The sequence below is a fragment of the Puma concolor genome, chromosome B2 (genome assembly GCF_028749965.1).
Source record: "Puma concolor isolate L17-30 chromosome B2, mPumCon1.1.hap2, whole genome shotgun sequence".
Classification (NCBI taxonomy): Eukaryota; Metazoa; Chordata; class Mammalia; order Carnivora; family Felidae; genus Puma; species Puma concolor.
The window spans coordinates 154,091,256-154,111,537 of NC_141671.1; the positions used below are offsets into that span (position 1 = coordinate 154,091,256).

The window sequence follows — 20,282 nt, forward strand, 5'->3', positions numbered from 1 at the left end:
AGGTAAATGCTATGAGGGTTCTTTCCGCAGTGGATTGGGGGGTATATTCAGTAACTTAATGGGCAAGATTTTCTAAGTTTCAACATAAATGTGTGAGGTTTATATCCACTCCATGTTTATATATTTTCAGTATTCGTGGCCATTAAACAGATACGCAACTTTGGATCCTACTAGGGGCCAGTGTCCATTAACAGGCAATAAATTCTTAAAAGACAGTCCTGTGTGAGGGTATCTTTTCTCAACATAGTGGTTTATTTGCGGTTTCTTCACTTGTAAAGTAGAGCTTATAGTGTTTTGCCTGTCAGAGATGTTTTAAAGACTGGAGATTTTGTGTGTTGAGTGCCCAGTGTCGTCTGGTAGGAGGCGAGTGTGCCGCGAGGCTGGACGTCACCGATGTGTGTTGGCAGCTGATGGCTGCCGCCCTCAGTCCCGAGCCTGGAGAGGCGTTGTTTGTCCTCCCATAGCTATTTGTGTAATAAGGACTTTTTGTTTGTTCTGTCGGTGGACATGAAGCCATGATGAGTCTTAAAAGAAAACCAAAGTGAAAATTATAGGCCGTTAAGATCAAAGGTGTCATCATGGAATTTTTTCTGACCAGTGACAGATGTTATTACCTACTTGAAGAATGTCATGGGGCGCCTGGGTGGCTTCAGCGTCCGACTTCAGCTCAGGTCATGATCTCACGGTTCATGAGTTCGAGCCCCACGTCAGACTCTGTGCTGATAGCTCCGAGCCTGGAGCCGGCTTTGGATTCTGTGTCTCCCTCTTTCTCTCTGGCCCACCCCTGCTTGCGCTCTGTCTCCATAAATGAATAAACTTAAAAAAAAAAAAAAAAGAATGTCATATGTTACATCCTTTATTATACATAGGACACCTTACTTTTTATACAAAGTACTCTGCTTAGGATTTTGCCAGATTTTCAGTTTGAAGTCTTTTTACTACTTTGTCAGTGTTTGCATTTTTTTTTAAGTTTATATATTTATTTTGAGAGAGAGCGAGTGAGTGACCGTGGGGGTGGCGCAGAGAGAGAGGGAAAGAGTGAATCCCAAGTAGGCTCCATGCTGTCGGTGCAGTGCCCAATGTGGGGCTCAATCCCACAAACTGTGAGATCATGACCTAAGCCAAAATCAAGAGTCACATGCTTAACTGACTTGAGGCACCCAGGTGCCCCTGTTTTTGCATTTTAGAGTAGACAGTTTTCCACTGAAAGCCAGTCACCAGCTCAGATGTTACATTTGACAGGGTGAAGTTTTATGTGTTTTTCTGTTTGATGCCTTTATTCAGGTATACTTGATAAATAGTAAACCACTTACAGTTTACAGTTTGACGAGGGTTAGCCTGTGTTTACCCGTGAAACTATCACCACAATTAAGGTAGTGAGCGTATCCATCACTCTAAGAGTTTGCATTATGTAAATCCCTCCCTCCCAGCTGCCCTACCCCAGACCACCACCGCCTGCTCTCTGGTGCCACAGATCAGCCCCACTCTCGGTGAAGTAGAATTTCATACAAACGGGTCACATGGTGTGTATTCCCGTTTGATCTACGTTCTTTCACTCAGCAAGATAGTTTTGAGAAGCGTCCGTGTTACGTGCATCTGTCTGTGTTTTGGGCTTTCAAAATTAACTTCTGCTTGAGTTCCTAGATGGGAAATGATGACTTTTTGAAAACTGTTACCCTTCATTAACAGTTTTAATACAAATCTTAGAGGACTGCTGCGCTGTGTTGTCCTTATGAAGGCCGACTCTGGTGACTCATGCTTAGGTTAAGGTTCCTCTTTGTCTTCAGTGAAAACTCTAGGCTTCTAACCGGTATGCCATGTTACATACCTTGTTAGTGCCTAGAGTGTTTTGAAAATAGAGTGCGAATATTAAGCATTGTCTTCTGTTTATTTACTTTAAAAGGTATCCTATGTCTAGTGATAATGTCATAATAACTCATTTATTTTCCTTTCCAGATCCTTTCCAGGAGGTCAGTTATGGGTGTGAGAGGTTTGCAGGGATTCGTGGGCAGTACCTGCCCACATATATGTACAGTAGTGAATTTCAAAGAACTGGCGGAACACCACCGAAGCAAGCATCCTGGATGTACTCCTACCATTGTGGTTGATGCCATGTGTTGTCTCAGATACTGGTACACTCCTGAATCTTGGATCTGCGGTGGCCAGTGGCGGGAATACTTCTCTGCTTTGCAGGATTTTGTTAAGACTTTTACAGCTGTTGGCATCAGGTTGATATTCTTCTTTGATGGCACGGTGGAGCAGGATAAGAGAGATGAGTGGGTGAAACGAAGACTAAAGAACAACAGGGAGATCTCTAGGATTTTCCATTATATCAAGTCACATAAGGAGCAGCCTGGCAGAAACATGTTCTTCATCCCCTCAGGGCTGGCCATATTTACACGATTTGCTTTGAAGAGCCTGGGTCAGGAAACTCTGTGTTCGTTGCAAGAGGCCGACTATGAGGTGGCATCTTATGGCCTCCAGAATAACTGTCTTGGTATTCTTGGAGAAGACACCGACTACTTAATCTATGATACCTGTCCCTACTTTTCAATTAGTGAGCTCTGTCTGGACAGTCTCGATACTGTCATGCTCTGTAGAGAGAAGCTCTGTGAGAGTCTAGATATCAGCCTGGCAGACCTTCCTCTTCTGGCCTGCCTGCTTGGCAACGATATTATTCCAGAAGGCATGTTTGAAAGCTTTCGGTACAAGTGCTTGTCTTCCTATACCTCTGTAAAGGAGAACTTTGACAAAAAAGGGAACATCATCTTAGCTGTAGCAGACCATATATCTAAAGTTCTTCGCTTGCATCAAGGTGAAAAAAAGCTAGAAGAGATGTTACCTTTGGGACCAAACAAAGCTCTTTTTTATAAGGGTGTGGCATCATATCTTTTGCCAGGACAGAAATCTCCATGGTTTTTCCAAAAACCTAAGGGTTTAATAACTTTGGACAAGGAGGTGGGATCCACGAGTTCAGCCCCCGAATCCAAGCAAGGAGTTCCCATGTGTACCGACGCTGAATCCAAACAAGGAGTTCCCATGTGTACCGACGCTGAATCCAAGCAAGGAGTTCCCATGTGGACAAATCCTGAATCCAAGCAAGGAGTTCCTGTGTGTACAGATCCTGAGTCCAAACAAGGAGTTCCTGTTTCTACAGACCCTGATTCCAAGCAAGCAGTTCCCGTGTGTATGGATCCTGGCTCCAAGGAAGGATTCCTTCCTGAATCCAAGCAAGGAGTTCCCATGTGTACACATCCTGAATTCAAGCAAGGAGATCCTGTGTGTACACACCCTGAATCCACGCAAGGAGATCCTGTGTGTACATACCCTGAATCCAAGCAAGGGGTTCCCATGTATGCATACTCTGAATACAGGCAAGGAGTTCCCATGTGTACATACTCTGAATCCAAGCAAGGAGTTCCCATGTATACACACACTGAATTCAAGCAAAAATCACCTCTGGGTGCAGACCCTGAATTTAAGCTAGAAGCACCTGTATGTACAAACCCTGGAATTAAACAAGAAGACCTTGTGAATATGGAGCCTGAAATCAAACAACAAGTAACCATGGTTTCAGACCCTGAAATCTTAAAGGTATGTAGATGTGCCCACCCAAATCTGACATGTCATGATTGAAAGTATATCCATTAATGGATTTGTCATGAATCTTTATTGACTACTTGCAGCGGTTAGGGCACTGTGGGGGACACAGAACAGGGCAATGTAGTTAGGAAGTATGACATAATGCATATGGAAACTCACATTATAAAGTATGCTGGATATTGTTACATGCCTGTTCTAGAAGAGAGCTCTAGAAATTTGAAGGAGAGGGCACTGTGGGTTAAGTACAGAGAGAAGTTACTGAAGAGGTAGAGTGGAACCAGACCTTCATGAGAGCCGATATTTGTTCTGAATAAGCAGATCTTTGTTGCTTTGGGGCACGTGGTAGAACAGTAGGCTGGAGGACAGGGTCTGAGGGGAGCCATGGGGAGAGAGGTTGGAAAGGGTAGAATGTAACCAGATTGGGAAGATTATTACCTGCCCCACTAGGAGTTTGGACTTAATTCTGAAAGTGACATAGAGCCCTTCAGAGGTTTTACGGAGGACTGCTATTGATTAACCACGTGTTACGTGTGAGGCTAGGGAGGTTACACGTGTTGTCTCTTACCCACAAACCTTCCGTTCCTAACAGAGTGTCACCATCTTCCATTCCAGGTGCGCAAGTTACAAACCTAGCAATTACCACTCCTGGTAACTGTTCTCTCCCTGTCTTGTTACTTGTACCCAGTCAGTTAGTCTCATCACCCTAGCATATGTGGTCTCTGGTCTGAATTACTCAGGAATGGCTGACAACTCTTCCGTGTAGACTTTTGCCCCTTCTGGTCCATTGGCCATGCTGCATGCAGAAATGAAGCCTTATTCTGTAACTCTTAGGGTAGAAACAGTAGCCTTAAGCAGGCCACGGCCTGCCATCACCTCACCACTGCCACTTCTCTGGCCTGGTCAGTCCCTTGTCTGTCATGGCCCGGCATGTGCTCCTCTGCCTCTTGGGAACCTCCCCTGCCCCTTTGCTGCTTCATGGCTACGAGTCTTCTGTCCCATCTGGGCGGTCACTCAGTCAGAGAAGCCCTGACCAGCCACCCACCTGCTGTAGCGCATGCCTCACTGGAATGTCATGCTCGGGACGGTGCCGCGAGGGCAGGGTCTCATTTGTTCCTCCCACTGCTGAGCCCCTTGTGCCCGTCACACTGTGTCTCACTGAATCTTGAAGGCAGTATTCCTTTTCCCTCGTGCCTTTAGGGCCTTTCCCTTGGTGGCTCCTTCCCTCCGTCCCGTACAACTACATGGGTTCCCCTGTCTTGAGAAGTCCTTCACCTCTTCCTCCATTACATACATTGTAGCAGATAAGTTCCTTTAGTAACATAAAAAATTACGGTAAAAAGTAGAATGCAATATGTACTTTAAGAGAATTACAGGTGAAAAAGTATTAAGGAGTTAAAATTATCCTACCTGGAAGCATCCTTAAAAGGTGCTTCATGGAAGGAAAAGAACGTGGGTTAGAAATTGGAGGGAGGGCAGAATCTGAACCCCAGGTGGAAGTGTGCTTGGACAGTAGAGAAGGAGAGGTACGCATGGGGAAAGGCCTGCTCTCAACACAGACTTGGACACCATCCGAGCAGACTCCACTCGAAGTGAGGGAAGTGGACAGAGAAGACCTAAATCTGATTCTGCTTGTTTATTTGGTTTGGTTTTATCATGAGGCTGGATGTGAGAATGCTAGTTTAATACGGACCATGCAGAGATGATTCTCCACTGACGTATCTTTGTACGGCTGTTTGTAGTTACTGGAGGCTGTGCCTCACATCGCCGGCCTTAATTGTCACGCAGCTCTCGGTAGACACGCTTGCCTCCCTCCTCACATGAGAACATGTTGCGAAAGGGCTAAATGACATTGCCTGCAGTCACACAGCCAGTACTTGGCAGACCCTAGCTTTGAACTCAAGCCTCTAACTGCAAGTCTGACCCTTTACAAGATCACATCTGTGCTCCCTCTCGCATGGGGAGAGGCGGGTTGGTCGTGGTCAGTAGTCTAGAAGTGCGAGCTCGGAAGAATTGGTCAGCTCCTGCTCAGGCCTGGCTTCAGAGAGAGAACTTGGAGCCACCGTAGCAGTTTGCCTGAAGGACAGGACAGGGAAAGGCACATGGGCAAAGGACGGCAGTGCAGAAGTGGAGCCTGCAGGGTACCTCAGTGCCTAGAGGAGGGCAAGGTCTGCCTTTCAGCCAGCCCGGGACTCGTGTGGAGTACGAGGCAGCATCACCCTGGGCTCTCTGCCTTTCCCGTCTTGACCCGGCCCCTGCTGGTTCCCGACCCACGCTCATTTCCCAGTTGTGTATGGCCTGAAGCACCATTAGGCAAGGGAAGGTGGGTTCTAGTTGGGAGCAGAAGACAGGGTGCCACTTGAGGTGAACCGTCACGGGAGAGGGGCTTGTGAGGTGGGGGGTGGGGAGGCCCAGAAGGGGTGCATTTCCGGGAGCCCCGGTGAGGCTGGGGAAGGCTTGACTATGCCTGAGGAACAATGGAGCTGTTCCACTGTGACCGCATGGCAGTGGTCTCTAGCGGGTGTGTTGGTGGACTGGAAAGAGGACACCGGGGCCTTGAATGTTAGGGTGAAGGTTTGTGGTAGCCATTCAGACGCTCTGGGGAGGGCAGTGGCTGGACCTTCTTCTAAGAACACAGGCTGTGGGTGCTGTGGAGGGTGGACTGGAGAGGGGAGGAATGGGCCGAAGTCAGTCGGACGTTTTCATAGTAATGCCTGTCATCGGACAGACAACACGCTGTGTGCTAAGTCTGTTGGTGATTGGGAGGCTCGAGGTGGAGGAGGAATAAGACGATTTCAAGCCCAGATGCCCCGAGGAAGGAAAACAGAGACGCCAGCTTGATGTCATGAGCTTGAGGGACGGTTGCTCCATTTCCGAGAGCCTAAAAACACTGGCATGTGATACAGGGGTGTTGATTTTTTCTCTTTAGAGGTTACTGTTTTGTTTTCAAGGAGAAACCAGTCATATCTGAATTTTGAACAGATTGCTAGAGCACATCACGTCCAGGCAGAGAGCTACCTGGTGTACAACATCATGAGCAGCGGGGAGATCGAATGCAGCAACACCTTGGAGGACGCGCTGGACCAGGCTCTGCCCAGCCAGGCTTTCGTCTACCGCCCCGTGCGCCAGCGCGTTTACTCCCTCCTGCTGGGGGGCGGCGAAGGTGAGTGGGGCGGGCCGCTTAGCAGCAGTGCTCTCTGGAGTTGGAGTCTGAGAAACGGGCCAAATGAGGTGGAATGCATTCTTTCAGGACGTGGAGACGATTGGAAAGGGGTTTGTTTGTCTTTAAAATCTGTCCTTGAGAAAACCAGTCACATCTGTACGGCATTAAGGGAAAATGCCAGGGGGCATCTCTCTCTAATTAGTAAACGGTTGATCAGTACTCATTAAAAGAAGAGTGCATCGTTGTTATAAAATCTTATGTTTTATCTATTTATATTTAATTTATTACTTCATAATTTATAATAATAATTCATATAATAATTATTTATTTATATTTAGTTTTGTATTTTTCTTCCTTAGAAGGTTTGGTGGTTTTTAAAAATGTGAAAACCCTTTTCTCCTGCAGGAGTGTGGGGTATGTTTATTATTAGAAGACAGTGCCTACTTACTCCCCCCTCAAAATGTGATTTTCATAAAATAATTTCATAAAATCTAGTACATCATTTTTTTTTTTTTTTCCAACGTTTATTTATTTTTGGGACAGAGAGAGACAGAGCATGAACGGGCGAGGGGCAGAGAGAGAGGGAGACACAGAATCGGAAACAGGCTCCAGGCTCTGAGCCATCAGCCCAGAGCCCGACGCGGGGCTCGAACTCACGGACCGCGAGATCGTGACCTGGCTGAAGTCAGACGCTTAACCGACTGCGCCACCCAGGCGCCCCTAGTACATCATGTTTTAAAGTATAAACGAAATTTTCCTTTAGAGTAGTTGTCGTTTCCTATCAATATTTTCATTGTGCAGTAGCAACAATTGTGTAGGGGGAGGACTGTCAGTGACCAGAACAGAGAATCTGGGGGCCTTCAACGCCAGGTATAAAATTAATTAGACCCTATCGCTCTCTTTTCGGAACAGTTTGGGGGGGCATCATGAGTGGAGAAGAGCACTTCATAGTAGAGACTAGGGACACATGACACATGGGTCACCTCCTGCGTAAGGTCCTGCTCCCCCGAGACAGGCCTCCTGGGACACTGCTGTCTGACTCGAGAGTGCTTTGATGAGAAACGGGGCCTCTCACACTGTGACCAGGACTGGAGATAGAAGCAGCAGGGTCCCAATAAAAGCGTGTCTTTGGTCCTTCTGCCTAAACTCCCATTATTTCCAAACATACCAATACAGTATTGGTGTTAGTATTATTCTGTTATTCCGGAAAGTAAACATTTACCTGACCTAAAGGTGGTGACAGAATTGTCAGATTAAAATGCTGTAATCATTCTTTTCTTTGGTGGGAGATGGAGTGGCAGAGTTCTTTGAATCCAGTTTTATTAGATTCCCGGCACTGCCCAGGACATACTGCCTTTTCCCATGTGTGCTGTCAGGCTTCAGAGGCTTATGGGTCCTAAGAAAGACACAAGAAAGATGCTTATGCTAATTTAAAAACAGAAGCAAAAGAACCTACGGGATAAACTTAGGGACCAGGTATTGTTTAAGTAATTTTTTCTATTTTCTTATGTGATTCTCTCTCCATATTCACTCTTCACATGAGTGATTTCACATTGATTCCCATGATAAAAAAAAGTATCTTAACCATGAAAGAATTTTTACATTACAGAACATTTCAGTTCCAGTGTATAAAGTTTACTAAAATTTCAGACTTTGTTAGTGTGATTTATTTGCAGCCATATTGATGACTTTATTACATAACCAGAATAACGGGAAAAATTTCTGTGAAGATAGGAACTCGTCCTCACAATTGATCTTTACTTTTTTCCTTTTCAACTTTGTGGCTTTCTACATGAAGTTAAGATCATTAGGACGTTATGTGGATGGAACTAAGAGGGTATTATGCTAAGCGAAATTAGAGAAAGACAAATATCCTGTGACTTCACTCATATGAGGACTTTAAGACACAGAACAGATGAACACAAGGGAAGGGAAGCAAAAATAATATAGAAACGGGCAGGGGACAAAACAGAAGAGAGTGTTAAATATGGAGAACAAACTGAGGGTGGCTGGACGGGTGGTGGGGGGGGGATGGCCTAAATGGGTAAGGGTTTAAGGAATCTACTCCTGGAATCATTGTTGCACCATATGCGAACTAACCTGGAGGTAAATTTTTAAAATAAATAAATTACTAAAAAAAAGATTATTAGGACGTGAACATACAGTGTCGCTACCGCCGGTTTACTTCCGGTGATGAGAATGGAGCGTGTTCTGTGTCGTTTGCTTAGCTGTTATCCCACGTGTGTTGGAAACCACGTCTGTTCTGCAGCTGCTGCTCCAGGAGTATCAGTGGTGTTAACAGGGCTGTTCTCCCAGTTTTCTTTTGACTTGTGCTTAGTTCTTGAGAGAAGAGTGTTGGAATCTGCACATGTTACTGTGAATGTTTTTATTTATTCCCTCAGTTCTGTTAGTTTTTGCTTCAGATATCTTTTTAACTTTTTCAAAGTTTTATTTTTTATTTACTATTTGAGGGAGAGAGTGCACATGTGTACATGAGCAGGGCACGGTGGGGGAAGAGAGAGAGAGAGAGAGAGAGAGAGAGAGAGAGAGAGAGAATGAGAGAGAGAGAGAATCCCAAGCAGGCTCTGTGCTGTCAGTGTGGAGCCCAACCCGGGGCTCTGTCTCATGGCTGTGAGATCATGACCTGAGCCAAAATCAAGAGGCAGGTGTTTGACCAACTGGGCCACCCAGGCGCCCCTGCTCCAGATATTTTTGAACTTCTGTTGTTAGGTGTGTATACGTCGAGGATTGTTATGTTTAGTGGTGAATTGACCCTTTTAACATTATGGGATTTCCCTTTAAAAAAAATCTGGTAATACTCCTTGTCTTAAAGTTGGCTTTGCCTGATACTGCTGTATACACCTTTAAGTTACCACAGTTTGCCTTCAGATAGTACGATACTGCATTATGTTTGATGTGGAAACCTCATAGCAGTGAACTTTAATTTTCCCCATCATTTTTGCTGTTATTGTTTTGTGTCTTCTGTACATTTTTAAACTTTTTATAGTGCATAGACTTTCATGTACCCTTACCCCAATTCCCCCCCCAAAGATGACTGTAGTAAAGTATATGTTAATTCATTAGTATGTTTTTTTTTTTTTTTTTAGAGAGCACGAGTAGAGGAGGGGCAGAGGGGGAGAGAGAGCGAGAGCGAGCGAGAGCGAGTGAGCGAGAGAGGGTCTAAAGCAAACCCCACACTCAGCACAGAGCCTGCCGCAGGGCTCAATCCCATGACCCTGGCATCATGACCTGAGCTGAAACCAAGAGTTGGACGCTCAACCAACTGAGCCACCTGGGTGCCCCACATTAATACAATTTTTATCACTTTTACCATTTTTTTACATTCGCTCATTTGTTTGTACGTGTGTATAGTTTTATGCAGTTCTGTTCTGTCAAGATACAGAATTGGTGCATCGCCACAGAGGAACTCTCTCATGCCATCACTTTGTACCCTGCCCTCTGGCTCTGTCCCCTGTTGGCCGCTCGTCTGTCTCCGTCTCTGCATTTTGGTTTTTTTGAGAGAGTCACAGAAATGGTTGGTCATGTCAAGAATATTACCTATAATGTATAATCTTTTGAGATTATGCATAGGTTTTAAATCTCATAATATGTGATTCTTATTTTTACTTTAAACCAGGGGTTGGCAAAGTTTTTTTGCGAAGGGCCTGATGACGGTAAATACTTTGGGCTTTGAGGGCCCTTGTAGTCTCTGTCACACAGCCCTGCTGCTGTCGCGCACACGTGACAGGGTAGAGCTCCGCGAGTTAGCTGTGTTTCAATAACGTTTAATCTCCTTGTCTCATGCCACAGAATTTGAATTTTATATTATCTTCCTGTGCCACAGAATATACTTTGTTTGATAATTTTCTGGTCATTTGAAGTAATGTGAAAAGATTTTAAGCTTTCGAACTGTATAAAAACAAGCAAGCGAGATTTGGCCCATCAGCTGTAATTTTCCAACCATTATCTTCAATAGTAAGTTGCTTTTGAGAGTTTTCAAATGAGAAGTCTTATGTCTACCATTTCTGGTGTAGATCCAAATTTCCTTTAGTATCATCTTTCTTCCTTTAGAGAACTTGGCTTTTACATTTCTTATCATGCTCATTTCAATTTCCTGATTTTTTTCACTGAAAATATCTATATTTCAGGAGTGTAATTTTGCTGTACATAGAATTTTAGGTATTTTTGTTGTTCAGCACTGTAAAGACGTTATGTTGTCTCTGGCTTGTGTTGGCTGTCATGTGGTGACAGTGGCCCTTCTTACTGTGGTTCCCCATCTGTAATGAGTGTTTTTCTCTCTGGCTGTCTGTAAGATTTTCTCTTGAGCACTGGTTTCAGCAGTTTGTTTAACTGAGCTTTGGAGTGGTACCCTCAGTGTTTATTCTGCTTGGGGTTCTCACGCTTCTTGGAGCAGTGAGTTTATATTTCCTATCAAATTTGAAACAAAGTGAGCATTACATCAACAAACATTGTTCTCTTGTCTCCGTTGCTTTCACCTCTCACACCGGGCCTCCAGCTTACGTGTGTGATTTACGGCTCATGTGCTCCTTGCATACCAAGGAGCACTTGCTTTTTAAGCCTCTTACCTCTGCTTTGATTTGGGTATCTCCTGTTGGCTTGGTTTTCGAGTTCTGTGAGCCTTTCTTCTGTAACGTCTAATCTGCTATAACCCATCCAGTGAAATTTTTATTTCAGATATTGTGTTTTTCAGCTGCTGTTAAAAAAATTTCCATTTCTTTTTTTTTTTTTTCCTGTCTTCACGTTTGCCTTTAAAACCTTAAATTTATTCATAGGAGCTGTTTCCAAGTCCTTGTCCACTAACTAACTCCCATCAGCCCCATCATTTGTGGTCCTGGGTCTGTTTACGGAGTTTCCTCCTTATAAGAGGGCCACAGGGTTCTGCTTATTCTCATGTATTTCTGCTTTTCTCATATCCATTGTGTTTAGATTGTAAGCTAGAAGATTTTGGATCACTGAAGGGTATTGTCTTGTGGTCCGTCAGGCAGTTAATTTACCTGATCCTTTAAATTTTACACTTTATTAGGATGGGTCTGTGGGAACTTCACTCTAGAGCTGGAGTGGCCCGGCTCCTGACTGTTGGCCTTCCTGGGCTGTCACCTGAGTGCTAGGTGCCTGATGAAGTAAGTCTCTGCACATTGGCTGGTAGGACTCTGATGTCACGGAGCTCTGTGCAGGCTCTGGTGGTTGCTCAGTGGGGCTGGTCAGTAGTTGTCTTGTCCAGCCTCCCTGAGTTTTGCTCTAAACACAGAGCTCAGTTCTCAACGAGGACCTCCGTGCAGAGTTTGGGAGCCCCTTTCTGCATAGGGCCAAGTCTTTGCTGTTCTGTGTTGCGTTCCCAGCTGTCCTAGCAGTCTTGATCTACAGGCTCTGTCTCCTCATCTCAGAGACTTTCTTGCTCTGCTCGGGCTCTCCCTCCCGAGGCCGCAGCCTGCACAGGCCTCTGTCCAACTCGAGAATGCAGTGGCTTCAGAAATTTGTCCAGGGGCGCCTGGGTGGTGCGGTCAGTTAAGCGTCCGACTCTTGATTTCGGCTCAGGTCATGATCTCGCAGTTTGTGGGTTCGAGCCCCACATAGGGCTGTACTCTGATGGTGCGGAGCCTACTTGGAACTCTCTCTCCCCTTCTCTCTGCCCCTCCCCTGCTTTCGTGAGCACACGAAATAAATGAATATTTTTCTCTCTCAAAATAAATAAATAAACAAAAAAAAAAAAGAAATTTGTCCAGATATAGAGGTGTCGGTGGGAACACTGGCCAAGCAGCTCTGCCCCCTCCTTGGCCACCTCCCACCCTGCTCTAGTATCGGGGGCGCTGATGAAGTCAGCGCCAGTGTGATGCCAGTGTGATTCTCGTTCCTTTTTTGGTGCCTCTCTTTTCTCTGCAAAGTTTTAATGATAGCTTCTTTATCCTTTATGTTTACAAATTTTTCTCCTCTCTGTTATCTCTGTTTCTGTTGTTAGAACTGCTAAGAAATGAATGTTTTACTTCCTAGGATGATATTCTGTGTTTCTTAATCTTCTAATTCCTGGTTTGTTTTTCCTACACTGTGGGAACATTTCACCACTTCATTGTCAACATATGGAAAAGTTTCCGTCTCTACTTCCTTTCTCCATCAAGGCCTGGTGCCCCAGTGAGTCCTCCACCTGTCTGCTCTCTGCAGACACTGTCTGTCCGCCAGCTCCTCCCTGGCAGTGAGCTTTCTGCTGGGACCCCACGTCGATGGCCCATGTCCCTCCCGGCCTTCCTCCCCCAGCCCCTGCTCTCTGCTGACCCCCATATGTGGGAGGTCCTCACACTGCGTTTGACCCCTTTACCCCCAAGTGGTCCCATCTACTTGCATTGCTCTAGAAACTATATCCATGTTGACAGGTACAACTTCTACTTTTTTCTAGCTCAGGCCATTCTGATCAATTCTGTTTGTTCCTTATGCCCTTAAAAACTACCTCCCCCAAATTCCTCCCTTATTCCTTTATCAAAAAAGGACCGTGTATGTTTGTTCTGATCTCGTCACAGTTTGTTTATGGGCTTGTTTGTCTGATGTCCCTTGTCCCCGTTTGCTGTCAGCTGAGCTAGCAGAGACTGTTCAGGTGGCATTTTACTGTGCCCTGCAGATTCTTGGTATAAACTAGGCGATTTGCGATCTGATTTTTGAGTATATGTTTAAAATATGACCATTTCAGGAGTATTTCCACTTAGCAAAGCTTTCCTCAGAAGAGGACTGTAACGGTGGAATTTCAGACACAGGAGAGAGAGTGATGGGCTTTCAAGTCCCACAGGTGAGCAGCCTTCTCTGAGCCCAGTCTGACTGGCAGGTGGGAGCCACTTGACTGAAGTGAGATTTAGAACCAAAGGCGCCTCTCACTCCACAGGTGTAGACCCTGAGTCTTAAACTTGCGCGGCCGCCGACACCGGAGGCCTGAGCCAAAAAGCGCGGGCACTGGACTGACAGGCGGGCGCTTCAGAGTCCCCAGTTTTGGGTACAGCTCGGATGGCTGGTCCGTTGGTACGCCACCTCCTCTGGTTATATTGGGGTGCTTGGCTGGCAGCTCTCCTCCGTGTATTCTGTCTGGCCAACTGTGTGCTGTTTAGACGGCCGGGTGGTGTCACGGCCCCAGACCGGCTGCCGTCGTTCCTGCCTCCTCCCATCCTGCCTTCATGCCCGTTCTCACTTTACTTCGGGTTCTGACTGTCTCCTAATGAAAAGCTTAGCTTACATCACCGTGAAGCCTTATACATTTTAGGAAATGGAAAAAACTCAGGAAGGTGCCGAAGCAAAGGCAAAGTGTGTCCTCCTTTACCGCTCCGCCGACGGAGAGGCCGGCCAGAGCCGTGCACGCAGGCAGCCGTCTGCAGTTGGGGGGGGGTCACACTCTTCCCTTGCCATTCTGCCCTCCTTCTCCCCCAGCGCCCTTCTAGGGACCCCCACACAGCTGGAGGAGGCTGGTGCTCTCCTGATGGGGCAGCCAGCCCCGTGGGTAAATAGTCACTGTCCAGGCCACCGGCTCATTAAAATCCTAGATACGTGTACACAAGAGAGTATGTTTGGGGAACTTTTTTAACTTTTTCAGGACTAAGGCCACATATAAGCATAGATTAAACTAGCAGTATAAAAATATTACAGAACCCTAAGGACAGATCTCTTTCTTTAAAAGCCTGAGGGATGTTATCAAACTTGGAAGTCCCAGTAATTGAGAGGTTGTGATCAACATTGCTTCTCCTCACTGTCTCGCCCCTTGCCCGCCGCTGCCCCAGCACACGCCTGCGGAGGAGCGGTGGGCATAAGCGAGGCAGAGTTTTCCTGGGGAGGGGCTGCCAGTGTGGACACTTCCACAACTTTGCTCCGAGAAGAGGTGTCTTCGTTACATACAGAAGATCGTACGCAGTGGAGCCGTGTGTCCGTCCTTTGGGAGTAGCAGAAGACCAAGTTTGATTATGTCTTTTTTTCCTTTTTCCGTATAAAATGTTACAGCTTGAAGGGAGTTAAACTAGCAGAGAACTTTTCTCAAGTTCTTCACTCCTTTGCACGCGCAGCCTGGCAAGTCGAAAGTCTGAGAAATCAGCCTTTTCTTTTAGGAATTACCAAACTTAATTTCCTCTTCTCTTTTTCTTGATTTTTAGGCATTTAAGAAGATTATTTCATTTCAATTCAGACACACCGAATTGTTGCCCATGTTTCTGCTGTAGTTGCAAAGTGCATGCCAGATTAAAACCTCTGAAATTTTGTTTTTCCTGTTAAACAGAGTTTTATTTTTTTAATTTTTAACATTTTTAATTGAAGTCTAGTTGACATACAATATTCATTTTAGGTGTACAACACAGTGATTCGACATTTATATAAATTAAAAAACGCTCAGCATGATAAGTATGGTTACCATCTGTCACCATACAAGCTTATTCCCACATTATTGACTACATTACCTACGCTGTACTTTCGTCTTCGTGCCTTATTTATCTTGTAACTGGAAGTCTTCTCCTTAATCCCCTTCCGCTGTTTCATCCACCCTTCCCACCCCCCACCTCGTCTCTGGCAACCTCCGCTTTCTCGGTATTTATGAGTCTCTTTCTGTTTGTACATCTGTTTTGGTTTTTTTTAGATTCCACGTGCCAGTGGAAATTATATGGTACTTGTCTTTCTCCATCTGGCTTGTTTCACTTAGCATAAGACCCTCTACACCCATCTTTGTTGTTGCAGCATTTCATTCTTTTTTATGGCTGGCTGATAATTCCTCTGTGTTTGCGTGTGTACCTTTATCCATTGGTCTATCGGTGGACAACTTGGGCTGCTTCCATATCTTGGCTGTTGTAAATAACGCTGCCACAAACATAGAGTCGCACATATCTTTTCAAATTAGTGTTTTCTTTTTATCAGGGTAAATACCCAGAAATGAAATTACTGTATCACGTGGTATTTCTATTTTTAGTTTTGTGAGGAGCCTCCATACTGTTTTCTGTAGCGGTGGCAGCAGTTTCCACTTCCACCGACAGTGAATAAGGGTTCCCTTTTCTCCACGTCCTCCCCAACGCTCGTTGTTTTTGTCTTTTTGATGCTAGCCATTCTGACAAGTGTGAGGTGGCATCTCATTGTGGTCTTGATTTGTGTTTCCCTGATGATGGGTGACACTGAGCATCTTTTCATGTGTCTGTTGGCCATCTTTGGAAAGATGTCTGTTGGATGTCTTTGGAAAATGTCTGTTCTGGACCTCTCTCCCATTTCTTAATCAGATTGTTTGATTCTTTAGTGTTGAGTTGTAGGAGTTCTTTATATATTCTGTATACTAACCCCATATTGGATATGTTGTTCGTAAATATCTTCTTCCATTCAGTAGGTTGCCTTTTGGTTTTGTTGATGGTTTCCTTCACTGTGCAGAAGTTTTTTAATTTGATGAAGTCCCAATAGTTTATTTTTGCCTTTGTTGCCCTTGCCTCAAGAGACAGATCCAAAAAAGTATCGCTCGTACCAATGTCCAAGAGTTTATTGCCTCTGTTTTCTTTAAGGAGTTTTATAGAAAAATCTCTGAAATTATGTGGCACCCCAGATAACAGGCTAACCCCTAGGATTTTTCAGCAGTATCTGTTTCTTTTAAGAGGATCTCAGGTAACACTTTACATCTAGCTCTGGGTTTTGGAAGGATTGCGGAGTTTAACCGCGTCTGTGAGAGGGATAATTTGAATAAAAGTGAAAATGCTGCCATCTGAATATTTAGGTTTGGAAAAGTCATTAACCAGACTATAAAACTTAATTCTTGTAAATGTTGACATTTTCTAGCTACCGTGCACTGCCCTTGTGGCCTCTCATGATAGAGGAAGGAAGTGAGGACGCACCTTGGGTGTCCCTGTTGCCCAGCAGCTCACGCGGGGAGGGGCAGAACCCACAAAGTGATTTAATGCTCCTTTACTTGCCCTGCACCTCAGAAAAATACTCATGTTAATATCTCTGTCACTTCCTGTATCCTGGCCCACAGCTTCAGATAAAAGTTCATTTAGGGAGTGAAAGTTCAGATCAGCAGGGCGGCTTTAACTTTAATCCTCTGGCTAGCTAATTTGTTATGTGATAGAAATTGCGGGTTTTCATATTCAAGCCTCTGTGTGGTGAGTAGCTGACAGGTACTGCGTTTTCAGCAGCGTGGTTCACTCTTGTTCCGTGACTGTATTGTGTGGTCAATGAAACTCATTGGGTTTAAGTCAATCACCTTAAAAGCAAAAGCTTTTGTTCTTTTGTTAATTAAGAGAAACTTTGTTAAGGGTTAATGTGGACTTAACCCTACTGGCCTAAATCGTGGAGAAAAGAAGGAATTTCCTGTCTGTGCTGATGAGAATTCTGGAGAAGAGGGGGAAGCCGGGGTCTCTGCTGGTCTTCGGCCCAGTGCGTGCCTTGCACAGAAGCAAGGTGTATGGATCCTATTGAGCTGGTCTCACTGGGCTGGGCAGCTCTTCCTGGATGGTAGCTGAGTAAGTGACTGCTGTGTGGCATTTCTCTTGGAATATGTGTCCAAAAACTGACTTCTCTAGGTCTTAACAGGAGAGGAAATAAAATGTACCTGGTGTTGTTTAATAAAGGATACCAGTGCCTATCATGAAACTGCTTTCTTCTCATGTTATTTGGAATTAAAACTCTGAGAAGTCAACCCCAAACCCTTATATGTAGAGATTTGGAGCAGTTGTAGATGAAAGATGACATAAAATGTGGTTTTGTAAATGTTTCAGTCTTGCTAAAGAGACAGTCGGCAGACTAGGCGCGTGACGGTGGTTGAGTGTCCTCATCCAGCGAGACGCCGAAAGCCGGTGAGGTTTGTCTTGGGTGTGAGAGAATGCTCTCCTTTTGGAAATAGTGGCTTAGAACACCATTCGCTCAGCTGACTGTTTTTTAGGGTGGTGAATACCTTGGCCAAGAGGATTACGTAGAAAGTGGGTTGGGTGTTTTTGTTTGTTTTTTTAGCAGCCGTAAGAATACTATTCAGAGTTTCTTTTTTTCTTTTTCTTTTTGTATGTGTGGGATTTAGGCTAAGTTGAATGTGTTCATTAAAGTTAGTAAGCATCTGCCCTGGGACCGTGATGACGACTCTCTCCTGGTACCAGGAGCTCGGTCGGGTGGGCAGTGAGGGGAGTAAGCAGGCACGTGCAGTGTCGGCCAGAGAACTGTGGTGGGGAAGCACACGGGTCTTGAGTGGAGGAAGGGGCGAGGGGAGGGGTGTGGACCACATCCACATGTGGAGATGAGAAAGGGCATGGTGGGGTGGAGGATGGGAGGTGCTGTAGCCGGGGAGCAGGATGTGAGCCAGAGCTGGGGTCCTCGGGGGCCCAGCCGAGCAGCACACAGCCCCAGGCACTGGTGAGCCAGAGACCTAGGGGTGCTGCAGGCCCGCCGTGCGCAGATCTAGGTGAGGACGCCAGGGCACAGGGCGTGCGTTGGGGCGGGGGCTGCGGGGCTCTACGTGCTCCCAGGTCCACGTTCTTATGCTGGCACCTTGGGCTTTATTGTGCGATTTCCATTTAGGGTGTGCAGCCTGGTCTAACTTTCATTGTAAAAAAGCAAAAGCCAAAAAGCCTGCATTTACATGGACAGTGGCTTGGATGGGGTGAGTCTGAAGACAGTCTAAGCAGGGCTGGGCCGTGTGGGGAAGGAAACCAGACCTCAAAGGGTCAGGGGGTGGTCAAGAGGGCCCTGGGGAAGGGGAGGCAGGCGTGGAGGCAGGAGGTTTGGGTGCTGAAGAGACAGCAGCCCGGAGACCCCAAGCTAGGCGAGTGTGTGCGGTAGGAGAGCCACCTTCCACCTTTGCTTACGGAGTAAGGTAGAACAGAAGACAAACGGAATTTTTTTCTAATTTCTTTTTCAAACGTTTATTTATTTTTGAGAGAGGTAGATGTGAGCAGGGGAAGGGGCAGAGAGAGAGGGAGACACAGAATCTGAAGCAGGCTCCAGGCTCCGAGCTGTCAGCACAGAGTCTGAGTGTGGTTTGAATTTGCAAAGGTCGAGATCATGACCTGAGCCAAAATTGGACGCTTAACTGACTGAGCCCCCCACATGCCCCATAAACTGAATTTTTAATAGCAGTTAATAATCCAGCACACAGAAATGCCTGTTTTATTTTTTACTTTATTTCTTTATTGAGAGAGAGAGAGAGAGTGAGCAAGCGAGCACACACATGAACAGGGGAGGGGGGGAGAGATAGAGAGAGAGAATCTTAAGCAGGCTCCACTGTCAGCGCAGAGCCCCACATGGGTCTGGATCCCATGACCCTGGGATCGTGACCTGAGCTGAAATCAAGAGTCGAATTCTAAACCAACTGAGCCACCCAGGCGTCCCAGAAATGCCTTCATTCTATATTATTCCTACCAGCTTTTTGAATTGTCTAATGTCATAGTAGTCTTGATAGTTGCATTAAATAGTAGATTGAAGACCAGAAAGGACTGTCCTCCCAGGTTTCACTAAATGCTATGTGGAGCAGTGTGAGGGCCCAAAAGGAAGGACATTATAGGAACCATCTAGGTGGTTACCTCTGCCCTCCATCATTGCTTACTTACCCAAGTTATCCTGCCGGCTCTCCCACCCCAGAGGTTCTTGTTCTTGTTGAAATGGGATCGGAGGGTAGGGAACTAATTGTTGGATGCCTGAGGTCCCTCTCAGTGGCCTTGGATGTAAGGACTCCCTGTACTCACCAGCTTGAAATTGGTCCCCGGGGGAGCTGGGTCTGTCTCACTGTTAGCCTGGTGACGTGTGTCGGTACTTATGCGTATCTATTGATCCGGCTGTCTCTACTCAGATGGCGCCAGCACCTGCCCCACTGTCAAGGAGTGGTTTGTGTACTCTGGGAACCCACTGAGGCACCCGGACCTCGTCAGGCCTCTGCAGATGAACATTCCAGGTACAGACAGCTTTGGTTTCAATAAATCAAATTTGTTCACCATTTGATACAAATCCAGTAATGGATCCATTGTGGAAACATATTTTTCTAGAACTGCGCTTAAGCCAATTTTCATTTTAACCCTGGGCCCAAGAGGAGTGTATCTAACAACATTCAAACATAGCAGAGGAAAGGGCGTTCGACAGCTGGGAACAGTCTGGGCCAGTCTGCTGCCTGACTGCCTCACCCCACCTGCGCTCTGTCCAAGGCCCACACCAGGGGAGAGCGAGCCACTCCGAGAGGAGCATGGCAGCCCATTGCTGCCAGAGGCCAGGCCTCGTGCCTGGTCATCGCTCAGTAAATGTCCACCAAATTCACAGGGTTGGGTTCTTGATATTCTGATTAAATTAACTCTTGTCTCCTCCCTACCCCTGGAAGTGTGTTTTGATGAACTGAAAAGGGAAGAGAAAGGGAAGTTATTTCAGCTGAAAAGTAGATTTTCCTTCACGAGCCTTATCTTAAAACCCTTAATGGGAGGGAAGGAAAAACAAAGTCACCTAGAAAGCAGCTGAAGTCCTTTCTTCCTGTGAGTTCTTGGTACCTACACAAGAGCACGGATTTATGACTCAGGTGGTGTTCTACACAGAGGCAGGTCCAAGG

The 20,282-nt window shown here is 45.9% G+C and overlaps 1 protein-coding gene across 24 annotated transcripts in view; it reads left to right on the top strand.

Annotated features, from left to right (window-relative positions):
• FAM120B (family with sequence similarity 120 member B) overlaps positions 1–20,282 on the top strand; it is a 112,483-nt gene that overhangs the window by 25,796 nt on the left and 66,405 nt on the right. For 14 of the 24 annotated variants that reach the window (XM_086708348.1, XM_086708349.1, XR_015251744.1 and 11 more), the window contains 3 exons: positions 1,957–3,594; positions 6,583–6,763; positions 19,542–19,643. In XM_086708348.1, the coding sequence (XP_086564474.1) occupies positions 1,978–3,594; positions 6,583–6,763; positions 19,542–19,643 (1,900 nt within the window). In that variant the 5' untranslated portion in view covers positions 1,957–1,977. The other 10 variants (XM_086708353.1, XM_086708359.1, XM_086708363.1 and 7 more) reach the window with 10 other exon arrangements.